Source organism: Callorhinchus milii, unplaced genomic scaffold, assembly GCF_018977255.1.
Source record: "Callorhinchus milii isolate IMCB2004 unplaced genomic scaffold, IMCB_Cmil_1.0 Scaffold4, whole genome shotgun sequence".
Lineage (NCBI taxonomy): Eukaryota > Metazoa > Chordata > Chondrichthyes > Chimaeriformes > Callorhinchidae > Callorhinchus > Callorhinchus milii.
The window spans coordinates 78,276,928-78,303,898 of NW_024704745.1; the positions used below are offsets into that span (position 1 = coordinate 78,276,928).

Genomic DNA, 26,971 nt, shown 5'->3' on the forward strand with positions numbered 1-26,971 from the left:
CAGAATGAATTGGATCTGCTCAGCACAACGTTCACACTGAGACGTTAGGACAGTAAACTATTGCTCAACCATAGGTGACAATAATAATAATAAACCTTGCATTTGAAGTAGTGCCTTATCACATCAAGTTGAAGCATCCAAAATTATCACCGTTACTGGGGTGAGTTCAGGGAATATTTTAATCCCGTGTTGAGTCTCTTAGAGCTGCGCTGAATCTGGTTGTGGATAACCAACAGCCCTATACATTGTTCTGGTTCTCTTCTGTAGATTTAATCCAAAACTGATGCTTCTTTTCTGGCTATAATGATAAGAAGTGAACACAGTTGTCCAATCCAAGATGTTTACAGACATCTGAGCAGCAAAGAATAGAATTTCAATTTTAAAAGCCCGATCATCACACACTGACAAAGTACAAGTGAAAGCAATTAAATAGCAGGAAATCCATTCTGAATATTTCAGTGTCTCAGCGGTTTTATTCCCACGTGCGATGTAAACAGGTGAAGGAATGCTGATCAACATTTCAAACCAAAAAAGTGGCAGGACTCGCTTTAAAATTTATTGCCAACTAAATGGTAAATTGGTTGATTATCCAGGGAATATACTCAGAATAAAAAGTTAGAAGCAAAACAAATTATTGGTACAGTATAGAAAACAGACAATGTTTAGTACAGTGCCAGTATCCTGCATTATTGAGTGTCGATTAGTGTAGTAAAATATATATTTGGAAAAATTCTGTTAATCATTTTATAACCGAACATCATTACAAAGCAGAGGTTACATTTCCAATTACAAATTCCTTTAAGCAATCTTTGTAACTAAAATAATCTCTAGAAAATATCTTTGACCCTTTTCCAATTACTTATTGCTGATCGTGTTTGTTGGAAGAATAAAAATCAGGGAAAAGCCCTCACCACAGCAAACCGTGTCCACATCACCCAGCAGCTAACTCTAACCTCTGCCACTTGCCCACCATTAAAACACAGTATCATTTTAGAACGCAGATGCTCTCAGCTTGACTGTTAGGCTGACGGATATCCCAGGAAGGATTGCCGCGGGGTTCTCAGGAGCTGGCCAGAGACTGGTGGATGGGCGGCTGGAAGCAACGCACGTGTTCCACGGGGACATTCTCACCGTCGCCCGCTTTTAGGTACTTGCACAAAATGGTGAAGATCTCATCGTTGAGAATCTGGAACTTACGAATTCTTTCCACCATTTTCTTCAGAGGCTGCAAAATGAATCAGCCAAAGAACAGGAAATTACGCATCAGTTTGAACTAGTTAGAATGCAAAAAGGTTTAATTATAACGTGTGTAAATCCACCCGATTAAACTTAAACGTAATTTAATTTAAACCCGACCGTCAAATTGCTTCATGTGGTCACACACTCCTTATTGATTCCTGAGGCTGAAGGAGGAACCAGTCCATCCCAGAGATTCACCACCACTGCCAATCACAATGCTTTAGCCTCTCCTGGAGGCCCAGTTGGTAAACAGAGCGATATGGCCAAGTGCATGACGAAGCCAGAGGCAGAATCAAATCTGTTGCGGTAGTTACAATCGGCTTCAGGTGCGAACCAATGAAACTCATTGCAAGTAAATTGTGTCAGCAAACGAGCTTCGAATAACCCAACTTCCCTGCATCGACACACAGTATTACACACTGGAACAGCACTGTACAATTCAGCCGATTTGGAACACACCAGCAAAGAGGTTCATTTCTACGTCATGTATTTTGAATCTTGATAAGGCTCATCATTAATTATCATCTGTTCACCATTTTGGGCAACTGCTCATCAGTAAGATGGCTCTTGACAACCTCTTCCCCTTTGACTGTGTTCCCAGAGTAGGGTATGCATCGGCTAAAGAAACGGTTGCCTATTTATAATTTATAATGATTAATATTCCTTGCTTTGATATAGTTGGTAGGCGAATGCAACAGCCCAGTCACACACAGGAATGTTCCACACACAGCCATTAAACGGTTGAAGAGAATACAATAATAATAATCTTTGCATTTGATATAGCGCTTTTTACGTCTTTGAGACGTTTTAAAGCGCTTCACAGGATATACTGTACAAGTGAATTGACCATATATTTGTGGGCGAAACGCGGCAGCCAATTGCGCAACGCAGCATCTCACAAAGAGTCGTGGATTGAAGTGAAGTTATTTTTTTTTGAGGGATTATCATCAGGTGTGTGGAGTAAGGAAACTTGCCCAAGATTTCCCTCTGCTGGGAATTGAACCCAGGTCTCTCGCTTGCCAAGTGAGTGCTCTAACCACTGAATTACAGGACTCCTACAAATGTAGAGATTAGAATAGTCACAATACGTTTGAATACTTTGAAAGACGTACCACGTTTTTGAGGACTTCATCTTTCTGGTCGTGCTTCTGTACTTTGAGCAGATGGTAACAGAAGTCAAGGACGTCAAATCTTCTCTGCTGTCCCAGGAGAGTGATTATCATACAGCCAGCCCAGTGCAGACCATCGCCAAAGCACTGCCTGTAGCACACATGGAGATCAGGTTCATACTCAATAACACAATCAGACAGCGCACAACTCAACAGAGATTCCCTGAACCCATCACATCTTTACACAGAGGTTGGTTGGAATTTGTACTTCAAGATCCATAGAAATTTGTGGCACAGCAGAAGCCATTCAGCCCCTTGTGTCGGCCGACTCTTTTAAGAGCAATCCTTTCAGATCCATTTCCCTGGCTTTTCCCCTATACCTAGTTTACCCCCTGTAGTGGTTGAAGCAGAGTTCACACATTCTTTTAAGAGGGAATTAGAAGGAAATCTAGCTTTTGGATGGATTTGTGAAAAGGAAGAAGTTTAAAGGACATTAGAGAGAATGAGCAGGAAAGTGGATTAGATTAGATGCCCCGGGTGCAGAAAACACCAGACTTGACATGCTGAATGGTATGTATCTATGTTGCAGTATTCTGCTAATATATTTAGTGGTATTAATACCGGGGAAGGGATTCTTCTCACTTGGATCCTCCAGAACTCTGCAGCCCGTGTCCTCTCCTGCACTAGGCTCCGTGGTCCTATCACCCCATCCTCGCCCGACTCCACTGGCTTCCATCGCACAGAGGATACAGTTCAAGATCCTGGTTCTCACCTTCAAAGCCCTCCATGCCCTTGCTCCCCCCTACCTCTGCGACCTCCTAACCCCCTACTAACCAGCCCACTCCTTCTGCTCAACGGGCTCCGGCCTGCTTCACGTCCCCCCCTCATCCGCCCCACCATTGGCAGGCGGGCCTTCAGCCACTTATACCCCACCCTCTGGAACTCCATCCCGCAGTCCCTCCTCCTCGCTCCCTTGCCTTCTTCAAGACCTGTTTCGAGACCCTTCTCTTCGACCATGCCTTCGATCACTCTCCTTCCCCCCCCAACCCTCTACCCTCCCCAATCCCAACCCCCAGCTCGGGTCCGAAATACTGACTGTCCAGCACCTTGGGACGTCCTCCCGACGTGAAAGGCACTTTACAAATGCAATTTTGTTGTTGCTGTTGAAAGTCCTGCAAACCCAAGCTCTAATAGAACGGTCCGAGCTGCACAGCAGCAATAAATCTCTCAGGCAGCTCTTGCGCTCTTCACGGTAAAGTGTGTTGATATGGTTAAACTCTAGCAGAACCCCAACACGCACTTTGGGGTCCCAAAGCCTAGGCTTCTGCCAACCCACACTTCATACTCTTCGGAATTGGGTAAGCGGGGAGTGAGTCTGTCCAGAGAATTCTCAATCTGGTCTAGAAACTCATACACGGTGATGGATTTCCACGTGTATTTGAGACACCCAGATGACCCCAAAAAGAGTGATATTTTGTGTAAAGGAGTTTTTCCTGATGCCCATTTTAATATCTTCTTTACTAATTTTCAGTTATCTTAATTGATTAAGCGCTCTGGGACGCCATCCTGCTCCAATATAAATGCTAGTTGTTGTTGATGATCTCTCTGGTCCTATATGCTTGACTTACTTGGATGCAAGTCGTCTCGAGTTTACCCTTGAACGTTGTACAGACACTTACTCTACAGTGAACTCGTGTGCTCCCACTGGGATACAGTAGACAAACTGCATGGCGCTCCAGAGCCGGTGGAATTCCACACACTCGTCCACGTGCATCACCCCGTTGCTGGGCAGAGGGCCACGCCAGATCACATCATCCAGGAAACAGCGGATCCTGGTCAGGATCACCTCGAACATGGACAGACCACAGCACAGACGTTCCTTTGTCAGGAGGTCGCCTTCCCTCGCGATTGCAACTTGCTGAGTAATGAGAGACGGACAAATCCACATCAGCGATTCAAAAGTTAAATCTACAAGGCAGCTTCTCCCAATGACAAGATAAATACTTGTACTAGAGAAAGTCTTTCAAACAATACTTAGGACATCACACAGTAGATAACTGAGTTATAATCATAATAGCTGCATTTGATATATATAAGAATCATTCTAGCATTTGATACAGCGCCTTTTCACGTCTTTGAGACGTCTCAAAGCGCTTCACACAATATACTGCAAAATTAATTGACTTGTGTATTTTGTGGGCGAAACGCGGCAGCCAACTGCGCACAACAGCGTCCCCACAAATAGTCGTGGATCGAGTGATCAGATGTTTTTTTCTTGAGGAATTATTATCAGCCGTGTGAAATAAGGAAACTTGCCCAGTGTTTCGCCCTGCTGGTAATCAAACCCAGGTCTCTCGCATGCAAGGTGAGTGCTCTAACCACTGAGCACCTTATATCGTTGAGACATCACAAAGCTTCACAGAATATACTGTAAAGTGAATTGACTACTTTGTGGGCGAATACACTTATTAACGAGCTGGACTAAAGGAGGGGTTGGGGGGAGAACCGGAATTTCAGCTAAGACTTGTAACATCTCTGCTGCTGATATGGCATTGTAATAGTTTGAATCGAGCGAGCAGAAGATACAAGATGAAGATTTAAGCAAAAAAGCTATTTTCTGCTCACAGGATTCAAATAATCTGAGTCAAAGTCAATAACCCTCCTATTTGTCCCTCGTCCTCTCCACCATCAGTGGTTGTGCCTTCAGTCACTACACCCCGAAACCCTGGAACTCTCTCTCCCTCAATCCCTCTGCCTTGCCCCCTCCTTCCCCACCTTCAAATACCGTCTGGAGACCTTTCTTTTTGATCGTGTTCACCTCCCTCCTCCCTCTCCCCTCCAGCTCGTTGTCAGTCTCCGCCACTGTGAAGCGCTCCAGGACGCTACCTCGCGTGAAGGACGCTATATAATTGGAAGTTGTTGTCATTATCCCTGTTCACTGTGAAGGCCAGCAAGCGTGGAGAGGCCGCTCAGTGCAAGGTTGATGCGGACTAGCAGAGTGAACACGCCACCGTGGTGTCTGCACCTGGGGTCCAAGGAAATATATATTTTTTTGAAATTTCTGGTTCAGACCTGGTCCACTAGGTTTGAATTCCAGATACCCGGAGTGCAATAAGCCAGGCGTTTACTGTACTTTGGGAATTGCTGTTTTACATACTGCTTAGAGACTTTTGAATCACAAAAGTATGATACAGGTAATAAATTCTGTTAATACATGAATGTTATAGACAACGGTTCATGTTATAAAAGAAAAATAGAAGGAATCACATTGTCTCTCATTATACCAAAGGACAAAACAGGCTAAGGACATGAAATGAAACCTCATTTACTGCCGAATATCACAAATCAAGACTGAATCAGCACCTTTTTGGCTCAATGTCAGGATAGAAAAGTGGGAACTTCAGAACAGTCAGGTTATTCTAATAGGAAAAGCTATTAAAACAGGCGTGATGTGACAAGTCTAATAAACTGGATATTCATTATATATTTGGAGAGCAGGAGAGTGGCTTAGGGCACAGTCAAAGAGAAGGGCCTTGAAGGAGTCAAGGGAGGGGGCGAAGTAAAGGACTGTGGGATGGAGTTCCAACCGGTGGTTGTAGAGAGGCTGAAGGCCCGACTGCCAATGGTGGGGTGGGCCGGGTGGGAGATATGAGCCCGCTGAGTGGAGGGAGCACATCTACGCAGATTTGGTGACCTGCAAACCAAGGAGGTGCTTCCTTTTACACTGGTGCATTCAAGCTCTCCCCTTGACCTTTTACAACACGTCAGCCTAACAGACGTTGTAGTTTTAAGGAAGATTATTACAAGTGGGAAGGGAGATATCATACTTTCTACTTCCAGATGTGACCCAGTCTACACCTTGAAAAGCTGCTTACCACTTCAATTTTGGACGGTAAGTGGACAAGAGATGCAAACTAACATCATTCAACAACAACTACTTGCACTTATATACCTTCACGTGGGTTAGCGCCCTGGAGCACATTCATATTGGTTTTCAAGTACAGAGCTATGACTTTTCCAGTAGGTGATGGGATAACAGTTATCATAAAAGTGGGAACGCAATTTAAGAGGATAACGATCAAATTGGACAAGTCATTGAAGAACTGGAGACGAGGAAAATGTCTATAGGGACCTGGGCCAGATGGCATTCAGCTACGAATACTGAAGGAATTAAGTGGGAAGTAGCTAAGGCTCCAGTAAAAGGCTCGTATGTTTAATGGCCAAAGCAACTGAAAATTGCTCTGGCAACAGAGAGAGAACGAAGATTAATGGAAATGGTCGTGGCAGGGCAGTGATTGACTAGTGGAGTTTTGCTATTAATCATATTAAATATTATTTAAATACTGAAGAAAGTACTTTGCTGGCTATGCCAAGCTACAGTGGAGCCCCAATTATACCTCCCACCTTAAGAGAAATTTCAGAGAGGAAGGAATAATTCAGCCTGGGTTCTTGCTCCTGACTGCTGCCCACAGGAGCTTTAGAAAAAGACTTGCATTTGTAAAGTGTGGAACCTCTTGTTTGCCCCCCAACTATCCTCCAAGCCTTACATTGCGAAGCCATCACCCTCATTTTATTTTAAATCAAACACGCAGAATACCAGGAATTTTTTTTATTAAAGTCACACCTAGAATATGAAACCGCAATAATTTGGTCATTTCAACCCATGACTGTTTGTGGGACACCGCTGTGCGCATTTGGCTGCCGCGTTTCAACCCATTTGCATTGCTGATCTACACACCAAAGGTTTGAATCTCAACTCTTACTAGAGAAGTGAAATGTCATTGTCAGATGAACAATAAAAACAGCGTTCATGTCGGGAGGCTGTGTGAAATGCTTCATACAACTCAACTGAACTCCAGAGGGCGGGGGGGGCGGGGGAGGGAGAGAGAGAGAGAATAATTTTAAATCCCACATTAATGCTCCCCAGCTGGGGTATGTCAAGGTGAGACCGAGAGTACTTTGGAACAAATAGAAGAAATCCTCTTGGAAGAACTCAATCAGGAGCAATTTATTTTAAAAATGCAATGCAAACAGATCAGGACACTGCATAGACATAAAAAGAAACATGGCGTTAAGTAGAATTTTAGTCTTGAAGGGGCTGATTTGTTTAAGGTTACATTAAAACATGCATAAAAATAATATTAGTTTCAGAAAAAAACATCATAGAGAATGCTTGCAAAAGCCTCAGTCAACTCGAGGTCCGTGATACAAAGTGAGCACCACCAGAGAGAGCATTGCTGCCCACAACAAATTCTGTATCATGTTTAACAATGCCTTGGTTTGGGGTTTGATGCTTGCTGGTTGGGGCATTTGATCGTTTGATTCTCACAATGTGGGAAAAAAACAACACATTGGATAATACCGCAGTGCTACACAACACGGGGAAGAGAAGCACCAACAGAATTTTTCCTTCTCAGCCACAATCATTTCATTTTACAGTATATCCTGTGAAGCCCTTTGAGTCGTCTCGAAGACGTGATAAGGCGCTATATCAAACGCAAGGATTATTATTATAGAAATTACCTGGGGTGTTCCAAGGCGCTCGATCAGTGGAACAAGGTGAAGTGCAGCATATTTAGACTCCAGTCTTTTCATCTTTGTGTCCAGTCGCTCGCCCTCTGTTCAGTAGAAAACAAGAGCATTACTGATGCAACTAAATCTTAAAAATGATTTTTCTTTGTCAAATTGACCTTCTGTTAAGTGCATCAGAATATTGTTGTATATTATTATCTGATTATGGTGTGAACTCTTTTTCATTCTACTTTTACACAGAATGGTGCAGCACAGAAAGCAGCCTTAGAAACCAATTTTTCCGTGCTAATGTTTATACTCCACACGAGCATTTATCGGTCCTGTATCCCTCTATTTCCATCTCCCTTTTTTGTGTTCAACTTTTCTGTCCCTCCTCCCACTCCCCCCAACACTCAAAAACCTCTTGATTCCAACTCCCAGCTCGGAAACCCTTAACTGTTCAGCGCCTTGGGACGTCCTTCCAACGTGAAAGGCACTGTGTAAATGTAATTTGTTGTTGCTCATTTGACCTGTTTTAGTTAGTAATTTCGTAGTTTTGCATAGAATACTACACCGCTTCATGCCCCCCCACACCACTCTCTGCCCCATGGTGAATGCTCACCCATTCAGGCTTAGCTCTCTGGAACTCCATCATAGAATCCCTTTGACCCATCCCACCCTCCCCCCGTTTAAAGCCCGCTTCAAAACGTACCTTTTTAACCCCACTTACAGTCATTCCACCCCTTAGCCTCCCTCTCCCCTGCCTTGCTTACCCAGCTAGACATGTGAAGTGCTTTGACATGTCCTCCATATGTGAAAGCGCTTGCTGTATAAATGTATGTTGTAGTGCATTAACACCATTATATAATAGGAAGCCTCACAAGGCAGCACCCAATCCAACTCTCAGTGATTACCTTTCACATGAACTCTGGGCAGAATGTTCTGGAACGGTGCTGCATGCAACAGGTCACACACTTCTTCAAGAGACTGCAAGAAAATAATAGTAAAGTGAGACAACAATCTGCAACGACCAGAGCCACTGAATAAAATATCTGGGCCATGGGGAGTGTCCTGATAATTTTAACATTTTGCATTCAAAGAGTACACCCTATCTTGTCCTCTATTACGGTATCTGTCTGAATCTTGACTCTAGACATGTATGATATGGCCAATTTCTTTCAAGTCAATGTTTGTTCCTCCACAAAAAATCCATCTTAATCTCTATTCTCTCCTCTGGAATAATACTTTCTCTGTTGGTGCGTGTCCAATTCATTTGAAAATGCCCCTAATCAACCCTGCTCTGATAGCAACTGCTGGTAAATCATTCCATAGTTCAGCAACCCTCTTTGAGAAGATATTCTCTATCCTCCCAGGAGTAAAAGGAGAAATTTAGAAGAATTGGGCAACTTTCCTTACTCAACAATAACAACTACAACAAAATTACATTTATAGAGCGCCTTTCACGTTGGGAGGACATCCCAAAGCTGAACAGTCAGGTGTCGGGGCCCGAGCGTGAGGGAGGGGTGGTGTAGGGGTGAGGGAAGGCAGAGAGGTGGGAGAGCGACCAAAGGCACGGTCGAAGAGAAGGATCTTGAGACCGGCCTTGAAGGACGCAAGGGAGGAAGCGAGGGGAAGGGACCATGGGATGGAGTTCCAGAGTATTCCAGCAGCAAGTAGGTACCCAGTTGTCAGTTGATTGGCGGATCACTTTTCCCGGGGATAATAATCCCTTCCAAAATAACAATAAATAAATTGGTCACTTCAATCCACGACTGTTTGTGGGACACTGTTGTGCGCAACTGGCAGCTGCGTTTCGCCCACAAAATACAGTCCATTCACTTTACAGTGGATACTCTAAAGCGCTTTGAGACATCTCTAAGATGTGATAAGGCACTATATCAAATGCAAGGATTATTATTATTTACTCATTTGGTGGATGAAACTCTTCCTCATTTTCACCCACAAACTCATAAATTGGTGGATGAAAATGAGGAAACTGGGTGGAGGAAACTGGTCAAGGCTGTTCCTTCTACAGCACCTGGTGATAAGACCATAAGAATTTGCTGGGCAAAAGAAGACCAAGGTCCATCTAGTTCACCTTTCACTATCCTGGCATCACTTGACATGTCATGTCCCAAACTATATACTGTATCCTGAGATATTATTTTCGACAAAAATGTAATTTGTTCTTGAAACAAACAATAGTCTGTTTGTGTTGCAGTCAGGTGAGAAGTCAAGCTGCGGACCCTTATCCCCTAGGAATAGCCTGTTGACACTCAATGCCAAGGCTCACACGTGAAGAATGGCCATTGGGGCAGGACACCCAGAAGGCAACCAACAGCCATGAAACCACACGCTGTCACAAGGAGGAGATCAGGCCCAGGAGCTGCTAATATATAAGTCATAAGAAATTAGAAAAATAATTGGACACACTAAGAAACGCAGGATCAGATAAATGCTTGGGGGGAAAAAAAATATGAAAGGGTTTGGGGAGAAAGATTAGATTAGATGAGAAAAACACCAGTTTTAAAGGTAGTTTCTGTGCTGTAACATTCCACGATTCTACTCTTTCGAGCCCTTAACACAGCATCAAAGAAGATTTTCAAGCACAGTAGTTACAGGCAAGAGGGAGTTACAAAAAGGGATTTTCTCTCTCCCAGGTATCTTGGCCAACAATACCCCAAATAAAATTGGGTATTTATTTTATGGCTGTTTGTGGGGTATTGCTGTGGGCAAAGCTGACTTTTGTGTTCACCTACAAATTACAGAGTCTTTACAGTAAATCTTGCTCTCGACTTTCCTTTCTCCTAAGATTTAAATCACTGACCAACCAATCTGCTTTTCTTCCACCCAGTGTGGATATCAAAATTGTTTGCATCATCTTTGACCACATGTTCTTTCCAAGATCCACAAAAAGGAAATTGTGGATCTGCTTACCCCCTTGTCCTCCCTTCCTCCTACAATTTACAGCTTTATAAAATCCAATACTGCCATCTCCTAACCACTAATCTCAACACAATCCATCTTCTTTTCTACTCTTCCTATACTGGAGGGTGTTCTGCACTATGGATACGTTTGGCCCTCAGCTAGCCTTTCTCAGTTTAAAACCGAAAGAAAAGTGATAATTCAGGTTTTTCCTCATTATATTTCTTTAAACACTTAACATACTGCATATATTTGCCCTATCAACAACAATAACTTTCATAGAGCGCACGGTAGCATCTCGGATCGCGTAGCAGTGGAGCCCAACATCGAGCCAGGGGAAGGGAGATGGTAATCATAAGCACGGTCGAAGAGGAAGATCTTCAGATGTGATCTGAAAACGGGAAAGGGGTCAAGGCAGAGGGATTGAGCGAGAGAGTTCCAGAGAATAGTGGCTGGAAGCACGGCCACCGATGGTAGAGCGGAGAGGCGAGGGACAAGAAGGAGGCTGGAGCCAGCACAGCGGAGGCGGTGATGGTGGAGTGGGGAGTTAGCAGCTCGGAGAGGAAGGGAGGTGCTAGGGCATGAAAGGATTTTCGGACGAGTGTGAAGATCTTGAAATCGATCTGTTCTGTGATAGGGAGTCAATGGAGCCTGGTGAGGACTGGTGAGATGGGGGTAAGGAGATTTGTGCGGGTGAGTATCTGGGCAGCGGAGTTTTGAATTTGTGGATAGTGGCGGCCTCCAAAATACTTTAATAAAGGATTGGGGGAGTATTCTCTTGTCTAACGTAAAAGCTGTCCAGATCACTGAGTAAACAGCCAACATTGCCACATACCAGGCTTTGCTCAATAAGAAGGCAGAAGAGAACTGCATTCCCCACTTCTCGTAAATTCTGGAAACACACTGTCTTTAGCTCGGCATATTCCACAATGTCTTTCAGCTGGTGGTGGAAGAACTCCAGGATCCCTGTGATTTAGAAACAATCGGTCATACTTAACAAGAAGAGATACAACATTTCAGGAGAATAAAGCCTTAAAGAAATGAGTGCTAAAGGTCATATTGATTAACTGTCCCACATTTGCTCTCCCTCGCTCTTTGAACACAGCGCAACCTCCACATAAAATGAATAAATCACCATTTAATCCAGGAGAAAAGTACATTGCAAAGATACCTGAGACGAGACTGTGAAACTACCCATACAGATTGCATATACAGCCTTTATTTGGAAGGACCGCTCTGGTCTTTTCAAAAGATGTTGAAGCAGAGAATGAATCAATGCCGTAATGTGCTTAAAGCAGAGAATCAGAATTTTACAGCACAGGAGCTCAGTCAGTCCACCGTGCCTCTGCCCTCTCACTGAGACTATGCATTTGCTCCCACTCCTCTTCCTTTGCCCTTTTGTAATAATAATAATCCTTGCAACTGATATAGCACCTTATCTCATCGTTGAGACATCACAAAAGGTTTCATATGTTGTAAAGTGAATTGACTCTATACTTTGTGGATGAAATGCGGCAGCCAATTACGCACAGCAGTGGCCCACAAATAGTTGTGGATTGAATGACCAAATTATTATTATATTTATTTATTTACTGAAGGGATTATTACCCCAAGAAAGCAATCCATCAATCAACTAACCAGATTTCTACTTACTGCTCGGTAAATAGAGTTAAGTGGAGTAAGGAAACTTGCCTTAGGCTTCGCCCTGCCCAGGAATCAAACCCAGGTCCTCTATCTTGCGACACAAGTGTGCTCTAACCAATACACTACAGGACTCCATATTGTATGTAGAGATTTTATTTTGAAGGGCTCCTTCAGTTCTTTTGAAAAGATGTGGCAGCAGAGAATGAATCAATGCATTCAATAAGCTTTTTAAGCAAAGAATTTTACAGCACAGAAGGAGTCCACTCAGCCCATCGTGCTTTTGCCAACTCATTTGACAAGCAAGGAGGTAGGCAGGGAGCTTTACATATGGTTCACCTGCAAACTAATAAATCACATCCTCCTGACGTGACATCAAATGTAAGGCTTACTGGATTATTGTTGATCTACCTTTCAAATGATGAGACCCAGATTTAACATTGACAATCTCAACAATCGCAAAGATTCTCCTCATTGATGTGATTTCCACACACAAATACAATTTAGAAGGTAGCGTGGGAAGAGTCAGGAATGAAACCAGCTTGGAACATTGCTCCACTATATGACGTGATTCAACTTGTCAGATCGAGACGATAATGCTTCATAAGCATATACATTTCTCCACACGGCTAACTCGCAGGTGCTGAGAAATCACTGACCAGCAATTCATGATTTAGATGCAATATGGGTAAAATAAACATTTCTCTTTTTTCTGGTGGGTCACAATGTGATGATATTTCGCCCACAAAATATACAGTCACTACACTTTACAGTTCATCCTGTGAAGGGCTTTGAGATGTTTCAAAGATATGATAAGGCACTATATCAAATGCAAGGATTATCATTATTATATTCATGAATATAACTAAAGATCGTTATAATGGACTTTTCGCATCTAGAACTGAACAATCTCACGTTAGAGAATGATAAGCATAGGTTGGCTGCCTGGTCCGTTACGTGAGGGAGTTTCTCCCGGAGACCTGTCCAGGAACTTTCACTTCGGAATCCATCGGGACAATCAGACATGGGCATTAATAACGTGCAGATAAACTACTTTCTACTGTAGATTTTGTGCGGTAAATCCCTTTTAAAATAAATTCCCTTTTCAATTCACAATTGCTTTAAAGCGGCAGAACTTTTGTTCTGCTTTGGTGTGCTTATACAGACTGTCTTTTGAGAAATAGTTTTCATTTTGCACAGAGGGTGTGAGGAACAAACAAGGCTGAATCCAAAGTATTTAATCAAAGTAAGTGAGTCAGGGGAAAATTGTTCTATATATTACTGTAAAATCAGAAACAATTCATCTCTATGGAATAATATTTTGAGTGAATGTGACTGGAGAAGTTCATCATTTTGAATTTGGTGGATGTAGCTGCCTTTGTTTGAAGTTTAAATCGTTTAAATGATTTTCAGCGAATACTTTTGACTGATTTGAAATTGGAATAGGTTGCCTACAAATCAGTCATTGTGCTTTACTGGAAAACCTGTGAAGGACTTTGAGATCTTTCAGTGATGGGATAAGGCATTAGAATTGCAAGAATTATTAATTTATTACAAGTTAAATGAAATTCAGCACATTAATGTGACTAATAGGAGGGAGAGAAGCTGAGGGCAAGTTGGAGGATTTGTCCCAGGAATCTGTGCGACTGTCATTGATAACTAACTGCTCTGTGAAAGCCTTTCAAATCCTGATGCTTGTAATGTTATATTGATTACAAATTGATTTGACTCAGAAGTTACAGGTTTTCTGTTGGCTGATGTGGAGATGGACTGAATTGATAATTAGGCTGTTCTGATAAACTCACTGAATGAACAATACAGAAAAGGAAGTCAGGGTTCCATGTTCATAGGCAGCTGAGGGTGATTGTGATTTTGGGGAGCATTAAAATAACCTCGAATTCAAGATCCTCACCCTCACCTACAAGGCCATTCACGGCCTCGCTCCCTCCTACCTCTCCGACCTACTATCCCCCTACCTACCTGCCCGTACCCTCCGTTCCTCTGGCTCCGGTCTGCTCCACAGCCCCCGCCCCAACCGCCCTACATTCGGTGGCCGGGCCTTCAGCCTCTCAGCCCCGAGGCTCTGGAACTCTATCCCCCAGTGCCTTTGTCGCTTCCTCCCTTTCCTCCTTCAAGGCCGGTCTCAAGACCTTTCTCATTGACCGTGCCTTCAGCTCCCCTCTCGACTCTCTACCCCTTCCTCGCTCCCTCCCTTCCCTCCCCTCACCCTGACCATTTCCCCCCAATGCTCGGGTCCTGACCCAACTGTACAGCGCCTTGGGACGTCCTCCCGACGTGAAAGGGGCTCAATAAATGGAATCTTGTTGTTGGCTCAGCATAACTAGCCTCAAAGATAGGCGTGAATAGAGAAGGAACAGACAGACTCTGGATTACTATCCAGTAACCTCGCTTTGACAGCCATGGGCAGTCAAACACTCTCAAACAGCTAGCCTTACATGTGAAGAATGTCTGGGTAACTGTACCTTTAAATGTAACATACAATACGTGACCTTCAGGAGAGAGGAGTGGGGGAAAGATCAGGGGAAAAGGATTAAAAAACTGAAGTTAAAACTGGTTTATTTGTTTCAATGCAAATGCTTGCCGAGAATAATATCACTTTTCGCCAGCAATACACATTATAATACACCACGGTTTGTGGGACGCTGCTGTGTGCAATCGGCTGCCAGGTTTTACCCACAAAATACACAGTCGATTCACTTTACAGTATATTCTGTGAAACACTTGGGAGTTCTCAACAACACGATAAGGGATTATATCAAATACAAGTATTATTATTATTGTTATTAATATTATGTGGAATTCTACTCAGAGTTTTATAAATCCTTCCTGTACAAACCTGGTGAACCATATTCATGCCTTGGCAAACGGCAAATTTTAGGCATTACTTCCATTAAAGTGTTCACATACTGCAAAATGGTGCCTTGTAACTGTGAGATTAGATGGAAACAGAAGGAAGCATTAAGTTTAAAAATCAAAGTTTCCAAATACAACATACAATTTAACAGTTATAACTCGACTGCCCCTCCAGAGGCTAATTTCCTTTGTTTTCTCTGTCATTTCCAGCCACTAGTTCTGCTGCTAACAATATTTACAGCTGTCAGTGGAGCTTTAAAATTGCATGGTTCCTGAAATTGCATAGATGCCACACTACACTTTTAATTCAAACTCAGAGATTGCAAGTTTGCCAAAATTGTGTTTTTTAAAAAATATATATTATTGGATTTAAGCTTTGACTGTCCAGCGCCTTGGGGTGCCTTCCCGACGTGAAAGGCACTTTACAAATCTATTTTGTTGTTGTTAAATTTTAACAGCCTGAAAGGGATTCTCGACGTGCAAACTTCGTGTTCGATGTTTTCTCCTATTAAAATACAACAATTATTGAATAGCTTAGACTTGCAACCTGTGGTGCTTTAGTTAACATATAATTGAAAAATGTAGCCAGTTGATAACTAAAAGCACAGTCTGGGGCGTCCATTAGTGGGAACCTTTCCTTTCAGATACTAATTCTAGTGGTTGGGCCTGAAACCAGCCTCGATACCTATTGGATTGTTAGCTCGCTGAAAATGGCCTTGAAGTGAGTTAGTTGTATAAAACTTTCTCTCAATTTTCCTGTTAAATGCACCGCTCCCCCAGAATGCACAAGCAACTGAATATGGAAAATATACTTACAAGGCTCTTGACGACTTTTAGCAACTCTTCCATTACCACAGCAATCCCTTGGTAGCCCAGGAGCTTACAAATTGCTCTAAAATGAGGGGGACCCACAAAGTTCTTGTAGTTGTTATAGATGCTGCTGTATGCCAAATTCAGAATCTGCGGACATACAAAAGAAAGTAGATTTGAGTTCACACTTACACGGTAATCAAAACATTTGTAACACTTCTCAATGAATGTCCCTCCAGGGGGAAAGAGAGAGTGAGCAATCCATTCCAACAATCTATCTCTGGGATTTCCATGTGTAGGTGGGATGCCTGGAAATCTCAGCTTGGTTGGATACGCGGTGATGGATTTCCGCATGTGTCAACCTGACCAAAACAAAATCAAAACTAAGGGACTGATTGCATTTCAATAGTACAAAGAGTATAAGTTACAGATTGTCAACATTCTTCAAAGGAGGCTGAGTGCAATAAGGAGTTAACCCCACTGTCCTTCCACCGCTGAGATCTGATGTGAAATGAGCTGGGGTCTGTCTCAGACTCCTACCAACTAGGGAACCACAATACTGAACTGACCCAATTTAGCAATTTCACTCAGGTATAAAATGTCAAGCGTCTCAAGAGTGCTCTTCTAAGGCTGTGGTTCAGGCAGGTTTATGGGCAGAATAAAGATACAATTAAGTGCCTAAAGGTGAAAATATTCACATATCCCCAAATGTGGGTCTGTCAGAGTGCTTTGGAAATTTCACAGGCAATAATAACTTTCAGCCTCTTCTAAATTTGCCCTTTATCTAAACTAATGAAGACGAAATGTCTGTGTCTGTCTGTCTGTCTGTCTGCCAATAATGCAATAACAGACTGACATAGAGACATGATTTATATCTCATCAGAAAGATCCTGCATGGGGGAGTGTCATGGGGGAGTGTCATGGGGGAGTGTCATGGGTATATTTTGTTTCTGGGATTTCTTATCGTTGATGAGCTATATTTAAAAAAGCTTTAATTAAGCTTCAAAATATGAGCTATGCATGGTATTCTGCAAAAAGTAGCCACGAGGAAATCACCCCCCCTTCTAGAGATACATCTATACTAATAAAGACCAAATGTCTGTCTGTGTGTCTGTCCATCACTAGAGCTTTATGATCATCCTCAATTCATATTTTCTCTCCATCTTGCGAGCGCATTGGGATTCCTTTGCATAATAAAAAGATTAAAACCACCACAGGGAAAGTTTGAAAAACGGCTGAAGCAATGCCAAATCTAGTGTAGCATCAATGCTTCCCCAAGGATCTTAATCACGTTAAAAATATCAACAGTAGAAGCTACGGGGGGAGAAAATCACTTGCAAATTTATGGACACCTGTTGGGATTCTAAAATCCTTCTTGTACAAAATATTCCTTTTCATTAGTGATACCAGCGGCGCAGGGACATCAAAGGACAATTTACCCCGATCCCCCATTGCTTTGAAAATACCAAGTTAGGATTAGGGTTATTGAGGAGAACATCAATATAACAGTCTTCTGGGTCCAATAGTTCAGAGGCCGCACGATAAGAAAAATGCACGAAATGCCAGCTTTCTAGATTGCTGCCATCACTTCCTGTGCGTTGTATGCAGTGAACAACGTCAGCAGCAACGCTGAAGTTGGTTAGAGCACACACCTCGCAAATGAAAGAACCTGGGTTTGATTCCCGGGCAGGGTGAAACGTTAGGCAAGTTTCCTTATGCCACATGCCTCTGTTTTACCTAGTAGTTATAAGAACCTGGTTGTTAGTCGGAAAAGATTGGAAAAGACAAGGGTATTTTCTCAGGGTCCCGGTCAACAGCCGTCCAGGTAAAACTGGTAAAATCCTCCAGAACAAACACTTCATGATTGTTTGTTAGACATTGCTGGGTGCGAACTCCCAGCTGCATTTGCCTACAAAAATACAGTCAAGTTCCTTCATAGTCACTTCACAATGTGAAGCTCTTCGAGACATTTCACCAATGTGAAAAGGTGCTACATCAAGCGCAAAGTTTATTAAGATTATTCATAATAATCCACGACTGTTTGTGGGTCGCTACTGTGCACATATGGCTGCAGCATTTCTCCCACAAAATATACAATCAATTCACTTTACGCTATATTCTGTGAAACACTTTTGACACGTCTCAAAGACATGATAAGGCACTATATCAAATATCAAAATGCAAGGATTATTATTTTCATGATTAGCACTTTAAGAGTGGACAAAGCAAGATGGGCTAAATAGTCTCCTCCTGTGCTGCAAAAATCTATTCCATTTCTAATGGACATGTTAAACCTCACTAGATAGTCACTATATTGAACCACCGCAAAATATTAAATGTCTATGTAAAAATATTCTTTTGCTTCTTTCTACAGATGCACTTTTAATCACCAATTCCCCAGTAGCCTGCAGCAAAATATAAATTGTGGCACCCATGGGATAGTCGTGCTTAATGCACCACAGCCGATTGATGAAGCAGCGTTCAGGTAATTATTTTGTCTCCTTTTCAAACCAAAATGTCAACCGCAGCTATCATTTTTTTATATAAAAAAGAAAATGACATCTACTACGACTAAAAAAATTCAAGTCGATTTAACCAAGCACATAGATAAATATGTGTAAATATTTAATATTTTGGTCACTCAATCAATGACTGTTTGCGGGACACTGCTGTCCGCAATTGTCTACTGCATTTCAAGCACAAAATACACAGTCAATCCACTTTACAGTATATTCTATACAGCGCTTTGAGACGTCTCAACAACATATATCAATTGCAAGGATTATTATTAAAATTAAATATCTGATCACAACACACAATTTTTTTTAAAAACTCCTTGCAGGGCCGGTAAATTAACTTTGCCCAACATACTGAGGTTAGAGCTTCAGTCTGTCAAATGAGCTTTTGCTGAGATCAGGAGGTAGGGAAGGAGATGCTTTTGTACAATGCTTCCTGCTAATTCAATTATCTCGGCAATTTTCATTTAATTAGAAAGTCCGGAAGACCGAAACACGTAATCCAGATCAGTCACAATGACATCCGAAGCCTCACTCTCAACACCGACCCACTGCCCCTGTCCTGTTCCCCTGTTCCCCTCTCTTTGGCCCCTTCTTGTCCCACTCTGCACCATTGGTCCCAGCCCAACTGTTTTTCATTCATAGCCTGAGTGCAATTAAAACAAATTGAAAAATCTGGAATATTTCAGCCTCACTTTTATTGTTAAAGAGTATAGATATTATCAGAAGGGGAAAAGGATTATTATGATTAATTATACTTGATTTAGTGTCATTGGCAGTAAAATAAAAGGCCAAATATAGATAGCCTAGTGTGTCTTCTGCTGTACACAGCTGGGCAGACAGTAAACAATAAGCTTTCTTGGTGATCACATAGATTACTGTACAAATCAGGGAACACTTCTTAAATACACTTACAATAGAGCAATGTTCTTTCTGAAATCCCCCCCCCCACACTTCCTGAGACTAATGTGCATTCAACAACCAGCGGGAAGAAGGTCTCATAACCTCAGCCCTGATGGTTGCCAAGAAACATTTGCAAGAAATTGTGTTGGAATAATCCAAGGCACGTTACTGATTCCCAATAGCCTACGTCCTGCTCCAGCAGCGGTCCACACTAACATATGTACAAAGGCTCAAATGGGCCATGCAAAGGAGTCAGTGAAAGGGAATGGTGGTGTGTAGTTCTGTCAGTGGGTTTTTTTGTGCATACTTTTTGGATTGACGCAGAAAGTCAAAGGGAACGCTAAGTAAAACTAAAGGTTTGCTGATACTCTCAATATTAGTGTGCTCAGAAAGCTCATGTACCTACTGCAATCTTTATTTGTATACCTTGCATCTCTATCATATCTCTTTCCCCAACCCAATTCCTGCTCCATCAACGTGCAAGTAGTAATAATAATAATCTCTGCATTCGATACAGCGCCTTATCTCGTCATTGAGATGTCTCAAACGCTTCACAGAATATATTGTAAAGTGGATTGACTGTATTTTGTGGGTGAATTGCGACAGCCAATTGCACACAGCAGTGTCCCAAAGAGTTGTGGATTGAGTGAGCATTTTTCTTGGGGGGAGGGGGGGTGTGGGGGAAGGATAATTACTCACAGAAAGCGATCCACCAATCAACTAACATCCGGGTTACTAGTCACTGCAACACGCAACCCAACCAAGAAACAAAACCTCCCAGAGTGGTACAGTTAAAAAGCTATGGAAAAGAGTTTTAAACAGAGAGAGAAATTATCATCATCATTAGGGGTCTTTGAATTTCTAGTATAACGGTTATCCTGAGGCACAACAGACAGCTTTTATCTCCTCTGCCTTGATTCCTTCCTGCAAAGCTGAAATCTTAAATTAAAAATCATTATTTAAGAATTCAAAGTTACAGAATTAAACTCAACAGCAACTCGTTTGATGCCAAATAAATATTCACCTAAAGGCACATTTCACAGGAAGATAAAATTATAAATTTTCAGACCTTGGATTCAAATTTACAAAGTGTCATATAGGTACATTCCAAAAGCTCCATGAATTAAAAATACGCTCAGTCAAATGAGTCATGTAGGCAACCTAAGATATTACCAATCCTTTACAAAGAAATCTTTTATTCCTTTCTAAAAACACCAAAAGGGACACATTCCCTGAGGTATTACTTTCTTTTCATTCATTTCAATGAAACGCTTTCTCTTTCATTCATTTAAGCGCTCCGAGACTCCGCGCAAAGGCACTATATAAATGCATGTTGTTGGTGGAACACTTCCTCTACGTTACACAAAGGCAAACCTAAATCTCAAAGGTGAGAATGGAAACACTGACACACCTTTAAGATTTATTGAGCATTGGTCGTCATGACCACATTCAGATTTGCTTTCAAGCTGGACAATGCTCTGGTCAGACCTTACCGCTTGAACTGCATAAAATTCTGGTCACCACAACACAACAGAGCTGCCCAACCCATAGGCAGTGCACAGGAGTGCAACACGGTTTAGCTCTGCAAAGGGCAATTTCAGCAGGAAGTGCTTACCAAGGTAAATAACAACTGAAACAGGTTACCAGTAGAGTGGTGGTTGCGGCCAGAACACTGGACTCACTTAAAAAAAACAGCTTAATGCTGTGATGGGAAAAGTCGGGTGGCAACCAGCTGAGCCAGGCTGAATTTCCTTCAACACCAATTTTCAGAAACCCGGCTCAACCAAAATACAACAAAATCAGAAATGATCCATGTCCCTAAGGGCCTTCTTCACCCAAACCTCTCTTGCGATCTTGAGCTACTTGTTAGTTGAGCAGGACCATGGTGATTACAAGCATCAAACTTTAGAATTTTGATTGGGATCTTTATTAAACGAATAAAGTTAGCAAAGGTTGAGAGGTGATACGACAGCGGATTTTAAGATTCTAAAGGGACTGGATAACGTACACTATGATAAGCTGTTTTATCTTATTCACAACAGTAGAATCAGAGGACGTGGCCTGTGAATGAAGGGGTGTAAATTCAAAACAAATCTGTGGGACACTATTTCAGTGAGCAAGTATACCTGGTGTAGCAATGTAGTGCTGGAGGAAGCTGCCAGAGTCTTGAAGAATTCTGATGCTCTCATCCCAGTCATATGAAGTGCAACTGACCCTGTGCATCTTTCCTTGAGTGTTCAATGTTCGTCCATCCTGGACCACGTATCAACAGTACTGTATTGGAACTTGAAATGTCTCTTTATCTTGTGGAATTGAATTTGTTGTTGGGAATAGCCTTCATGTTTAGAAGTGATGGAGGAAACTGCATTGAGTTCCTTTGCTCAGGATTTCAGCTCCGGCTGCCCACTTCGGAAAATTATGTGATGTTGAAAGGTAGCTGGCTCAGTCTCAGGGTCAGAAAGATGTAGGTTCAAGCCCTCGCCAGCACTTAGAGCTCAAGAGCAGAGGTTGGCATTTCCAGTAATAATCCTTGCATTATTATTAGCACTTTATCATGTTAAAATCGTTAACAGGAGTTTGTTGTCAACAACAACAAATTACATTTGTAGAAAGCCTTTCAAGCTGGGAGAACGTCCCAAAGTACTGGACAGTCAGGGAATTGTATCCGAGCTGGGGTTTGGGATCGGGGGGTGGAGGGCAGGGAGGGTGGGGGTAAGAAGAGGATCTTGAGATGGGCCTTGAAGGAGACAAGGGAGGGAGCGAGACGAAGGGACAGTGGGATAGAGTTCCAAAGGCTGATTGGAGGGAGCAGACAGGCCTATATGAAGTTAGCATGTCACAGAGGTAGGGAGCAGAAGGCCGTTGAGGACTTTGAAGGCGAGGATGAGAATTTTGAACTCTATTCTCTAGGGGATAAATACAGTAGTGTCTATATTCCTGGTCTGTGCTACATCTCATCTGGAAGTGTTTGGTGAGCAACAATATAAACAAAAACTATCTTCCAGCAGTAATATCACCTAAGTGGGTGACGTCATTCAATTCTAATTTCAGAATGTTTCTGCACAAGCACTTATCTCGAACATGCAAGTACCAGGAACATCTTGTACACAAAACTTTAAATCAATAGAAACAGCCTTCAAGGCAACAACTATCACGAATGTACAACAGAAACAATCCTCGATTTTTCCAGAGCACAGCTTTGAAACCTGCTAGAATGCTGCTTCTGTAAAGCAGAACACTTTTTCTTTTATTCCGTCCACTATTTGTCCACTATTTGTATCTGATTGAATAACTACCTTTAAATTCAGGAGCTGCATTTCATCAGGTTTTATAATACGTGTGCAATAAACCTGTTACAGCTAAATAAACAACTTCATTTATTCCTCTTCTACTGCTCTCTTCACGAGCCCCTCCAATCGGGTTTCCATGCTGCACACACTCTCTCACACTGCCTCCAATTTGTCTCCGCCAATGGTTTCTCTGCCAGCCCCCGCACAGTCTTGTGTGGTGTTCCTCAGGGCTCTGTACTCGGTCCCCTCCTCTTCAATCTTTACATGCTCCCCCTTCGTAGCATCATCTGCAGACATGGAGTCATGTTCGCGGTTCCACATATACGCGGATGACACCCAACTCTATCTCTCTGCCTCCACCCTCGATTCCAGGACAACTGACATCCTGACAGACCGTCAGTCTGACATCAAGTCCTGGATAACAGCCAACTTTCTACAGCCGAATGTCAGCAAAATTGAGGCTCTCCTGATTGGCTCACGTCAGCACTTCAGCACCTCAGGCTCTGGCAGCATCAGCACCACGGTTGCACACTCCACCTCACCAAGCCAGTTAGGAACCTGGGCATCTTGTTCAACCCTCAACTGTCCTTTCTCCCCCATATCCGCGCAATGACCCGCTCTGCCTTCCCCCAACTCCACAACATTGCCCGACTCCGCTACTGCCTCACCCTTTAGGCCACCGAAAACCTCATACATGCATTCATCACCTCAAGGCTCGACTACGGAAACTCCTTCCATGTCGGCCTCCCCAACTCTTCCCTCCACAAGCTGCAGATCGTCCAGACCTCTGGAGCTCGTGTCCTCTCACGCACCAGGCTCCTTGACCCCATTACCCCCACCCTCGCCCGGCTCCTCTGGCTCCCCATCCCTCAGAGGGTAGAACTCAAAATCTCTTTAGAGATCTATAAAAAGAATACCAGGCATTTACACAGTAAATCCAAGATACAGTTGATGGGTGACAAGTACGGCAACAATGTAGTGCTGAATGGGCTTGAAGTGAGATACCATTCTTCACAAGTAGGAGGGTGAGAAAATAGACCAAAAATTCTGCAACTTTCAAAGCCCTCCATCCCATAATCCCTGCACCTTGCTCCCTCCCTCTCTTGCCTCCTTCAAGGCACGACACAAGACCCTCCTTTTTGACTGTGCCTTCAGCCGCCCTCCTACACCCTCTGCCCTCCTTCATCCCAACCCTGCCCCCCATGCTCAGGTCTTGATCCCTGACTGTTCAACGCCTTAGAACATCCGGAGTTCGATTCCCAGCATGGCAAATGTTGGGCAAGTTTCCTTACTCCACACGCCTCTGTTTACCTAGCAGTAAGTAAGAACCCGGTTGTTGGTCGATTGGCGGATTGCTTTTCTGGGGGTAAAAATTCCTTCAAAAAAATGATAAATTGGTCACTTCAATCCACGATTGTTTGTAGGACACTGCTGTGCACAATTGGCGTCACTTTTTGCCCACAAAATATAAAGTCAATTCACTTTACAGTATATTCTGTGAAGCGCTTTGAGACATCTTGACGATGTGATAAAGCGCTCTATCAAATACAAAGATTTTTTATTATACGATGGATCAGAACAACAATTTACATTTGTATAGCATCTTTCACATCGGGAGGACATCCCAAGGCACTGGACAGTCAGGGATTTGGACCCCTTGCTGGGGCTTGGGATCAGCAGGGGTGGAGGGCAGGAGAGTGACCGAAGCGCAGTCGGAGAGGATCTTGAGATGTGCCTTGAAGGAGGCAAGGGAGGGAGGCGAAGGGACTGCGGAATGGAGTTCCAAAGGGTCAGGGTGATGGCTGAAGGCCCGACCCTTTATGGTGTGGTGGGTAGGGCGGGGGACATGGAACAGGCTGAGCAGAGGGAGCGGACAAGTCTACATGGACTGGAAGCCATTTCTACTAGCTCAGTTGACTCAACCCCAGATTTAGGACCAGAAACGTTTGGATTTTGAAGAGCCAAAGCCCCCTTTTCAAATCTATAAAAAGAATACCAGGCATTTACACAGTGACAAGTACGGCAACAATGTAGTGCTGAATGGGCTTGAAGTGAGATACCATTCTTCACAAGTAGGAGGGTGAGAAAATAGACCAAAAATACTGCAACTATCGAATTTTCAACTGGATTAAAAGCCCCAAAGCACATATTTTGAGCAAATCAAGCATACTGAACACAGCAATTACCACAAGTCTGCATACACCCCCTTTCATAACAAGGTAACAGGAGAAAGTGTATTTGTGTCAAGAGGATACAGTTAAGTTCTCAGTTTTTTGTAAGAAATAAACTACTACATAAAACAGAGAGCAGCCAACACAGCTACAGTTATAAAAAGGAACAGACAGGAACATAGCCCTCGATTCAAGAACAATCTGTAGTTCAATAATCTCCACTGCTTTACTGATTAACATAAGAAAAATTACTCGTTCACCCACTCACTTAAACATGCAACAACAACAACTTACATTTTATAGCGCCTTTCACGCAGGAGATCATCTAAGCGCTAGAATAAAAACAGTAGACATGTGGAACAAATTTCATTCCGGTGAATAATCGAGGGGGGAAAGAAATAAGTTTTTTGTAAGTTCTGAAAGGTAAATGAGTTGCATTCCACACTTTCCCAACTTGACATTTAAAATGATCCATTCAGCACTGATAAGAGTAAAGCTGAATGCCTCAGAGCTGCAAACAGCAGTAGGTTAGGCCTTTATTCCATCAAATTGAAACTCGGATTGTGGTCAAGGTCATGAATCATTTGTCTCCCTGAAGCTTTGTCCGTTGCAGCAAGATGCACTGGAAATGTTCTTCAGGGTTATTAAAAAGAAATATTCTGCCAAGCTGCAGTTTACAGAAGAATATTGCTGAATTGTGAATTAAAAGAAACAGCTAGACAATTTTCGGTCCATTTTGCAGGAATATAGCAATCAACAATTCCATCAGGGCTAAGAGCTGGGAAAGAGGATGTTGGGAATCAAGTTCATTGAGGGTAATAGAATTTAAACATTTAGAATAATAATAATCCTGGTATTTGATTAGTGCTTTACCGTGTTGTCGCACCGTCTCAAAATATTTCACAGGATTTTATTGGGAAAAGTAGGGACTGTGCATTTGATTTTTTTTTAAACTGAGAAACTAAAGTGAAGGAACAAACGTCATATTGTGGTCACCTACAAGATCAAAGACCCCGTGGTACTACTTGAAAAGAGAAGGGAGTTTCTTCCAGTATCCTCAACAACAATCCCCCAAGTAAAATTGATAATTCTGTTATTGTGAGACATTGCTGTGTACAAATTGACTGCTGTGTTTGCCTATAAAATGAAGACATTACACTTTATTTTGTAGCCTGAGACATACTCCCACCATGAAAGGCGTGACATTAGATGTAAAGATTATTATTCTAAGATGTTCTACAGTCTTGATAAGAGGCAAGAAACAAGCATTAAATACTTGCTTCTACCAGTGTTGCAAACATTCTCAGAATTAGTTCAGAAAGAGAGGGAGCAATGGCCACCATATACGTTAGTAAAATAAACAGCTCTCACCATGAAAACATACAGGAGAAGGAGCTTCTTTGCTGTGTACGTATGCCCATTGCTGTGTGTGTGCGTATGTCCATTGGCTCCCATTGCCGTGTGTGTATCCATCGTGTGAGTGTGCACCCGTTGCTGTGTGCGCCCGTTGCGGTGAGTGTGTTTACTGTTTGTGGGACACTGCTGTGCGCAATTGGCTGCCGCGTTTCGCCCACAAATATACAGTCAATTCACTTTACAGTCTATTCTGTGAAGCGCTTTAAGACGTCTAGAAGACGTGAAAAGCACTATATCAAATGCAAGGATTATAGCTTTGTATTGGAAGTTGAACTCTGTTCAACCCTGTTCAGCATGCCTATGGTGCAAAACACAGAATTCTCCTTTGGGCGGTTATCACTTCTCAAATAACAGCAACTAACAATAATAACTTGCATTTATATAGCACCCTTCAGGCAGGAACATCTTGGAGCACTTACATAAATATTTGATAAGAACATAAGAATTTGCTGGTGAAAGAAGACCAAGGTCCATCCAGTTCACCTTCCACCATCCTGGCAGTCGCTTGACATGTCGTGTCCCAAATTATATATTGAATGATATAAAAATATCATGTTATGTTCTCT

General features: G+C 42.6%; 1 protein-coding gene across 2 annotated transcripts in view; it reads right to left on the reverse strand.

Annotated features, from left to right (window-relative positions):
• Positions 1–453: 453 nt before the first annotated feature.
• The window catches only part of cyfip1 (cytoplasmic FMR1 interacting protein 1), a 97,369-nt gene continuing 70,851 nt past the window's right edge, over positions 454–26,971 (reverse strand). For both annotated transcript variants that reach the window (XM_007891098.2, XM_007891101.2), the window contains exons 24-31: positions 16,116–16,259; positions 15,283–15,373; positions 11,620–11,750; positions 8,774–8,846; positions 7,872–7,966; positions 4,028–4,266; positions 2,352–2,499; positions 454–1,225 (exon numbers count right to left, since the gene is read on the reverse strand). In XM_007891098.2, coding sequence (XP_007889289.1) covers positions 1,061–1,225; positions 2,352–2,499; positions 4,028–4,266; positions 7,872–7,966; positions 8,774–8,846; positions 11,620–11,750; positions 15,283–15,373; positions 16,116–16,259 — 1,086 coding nt within the window. In that variant the 3' untranslated portion in view covers positions 454–1,060. The remainder of the gene's footprint in view (positions 1,226–2,351; positions 2,500–4,027; positions 4,267–7,871; positions 7,967–8,773; positions 8,847–11,619; positions 11,751–15,282; positions 15,374–16,115; positions 16,260–26,971) is intronic.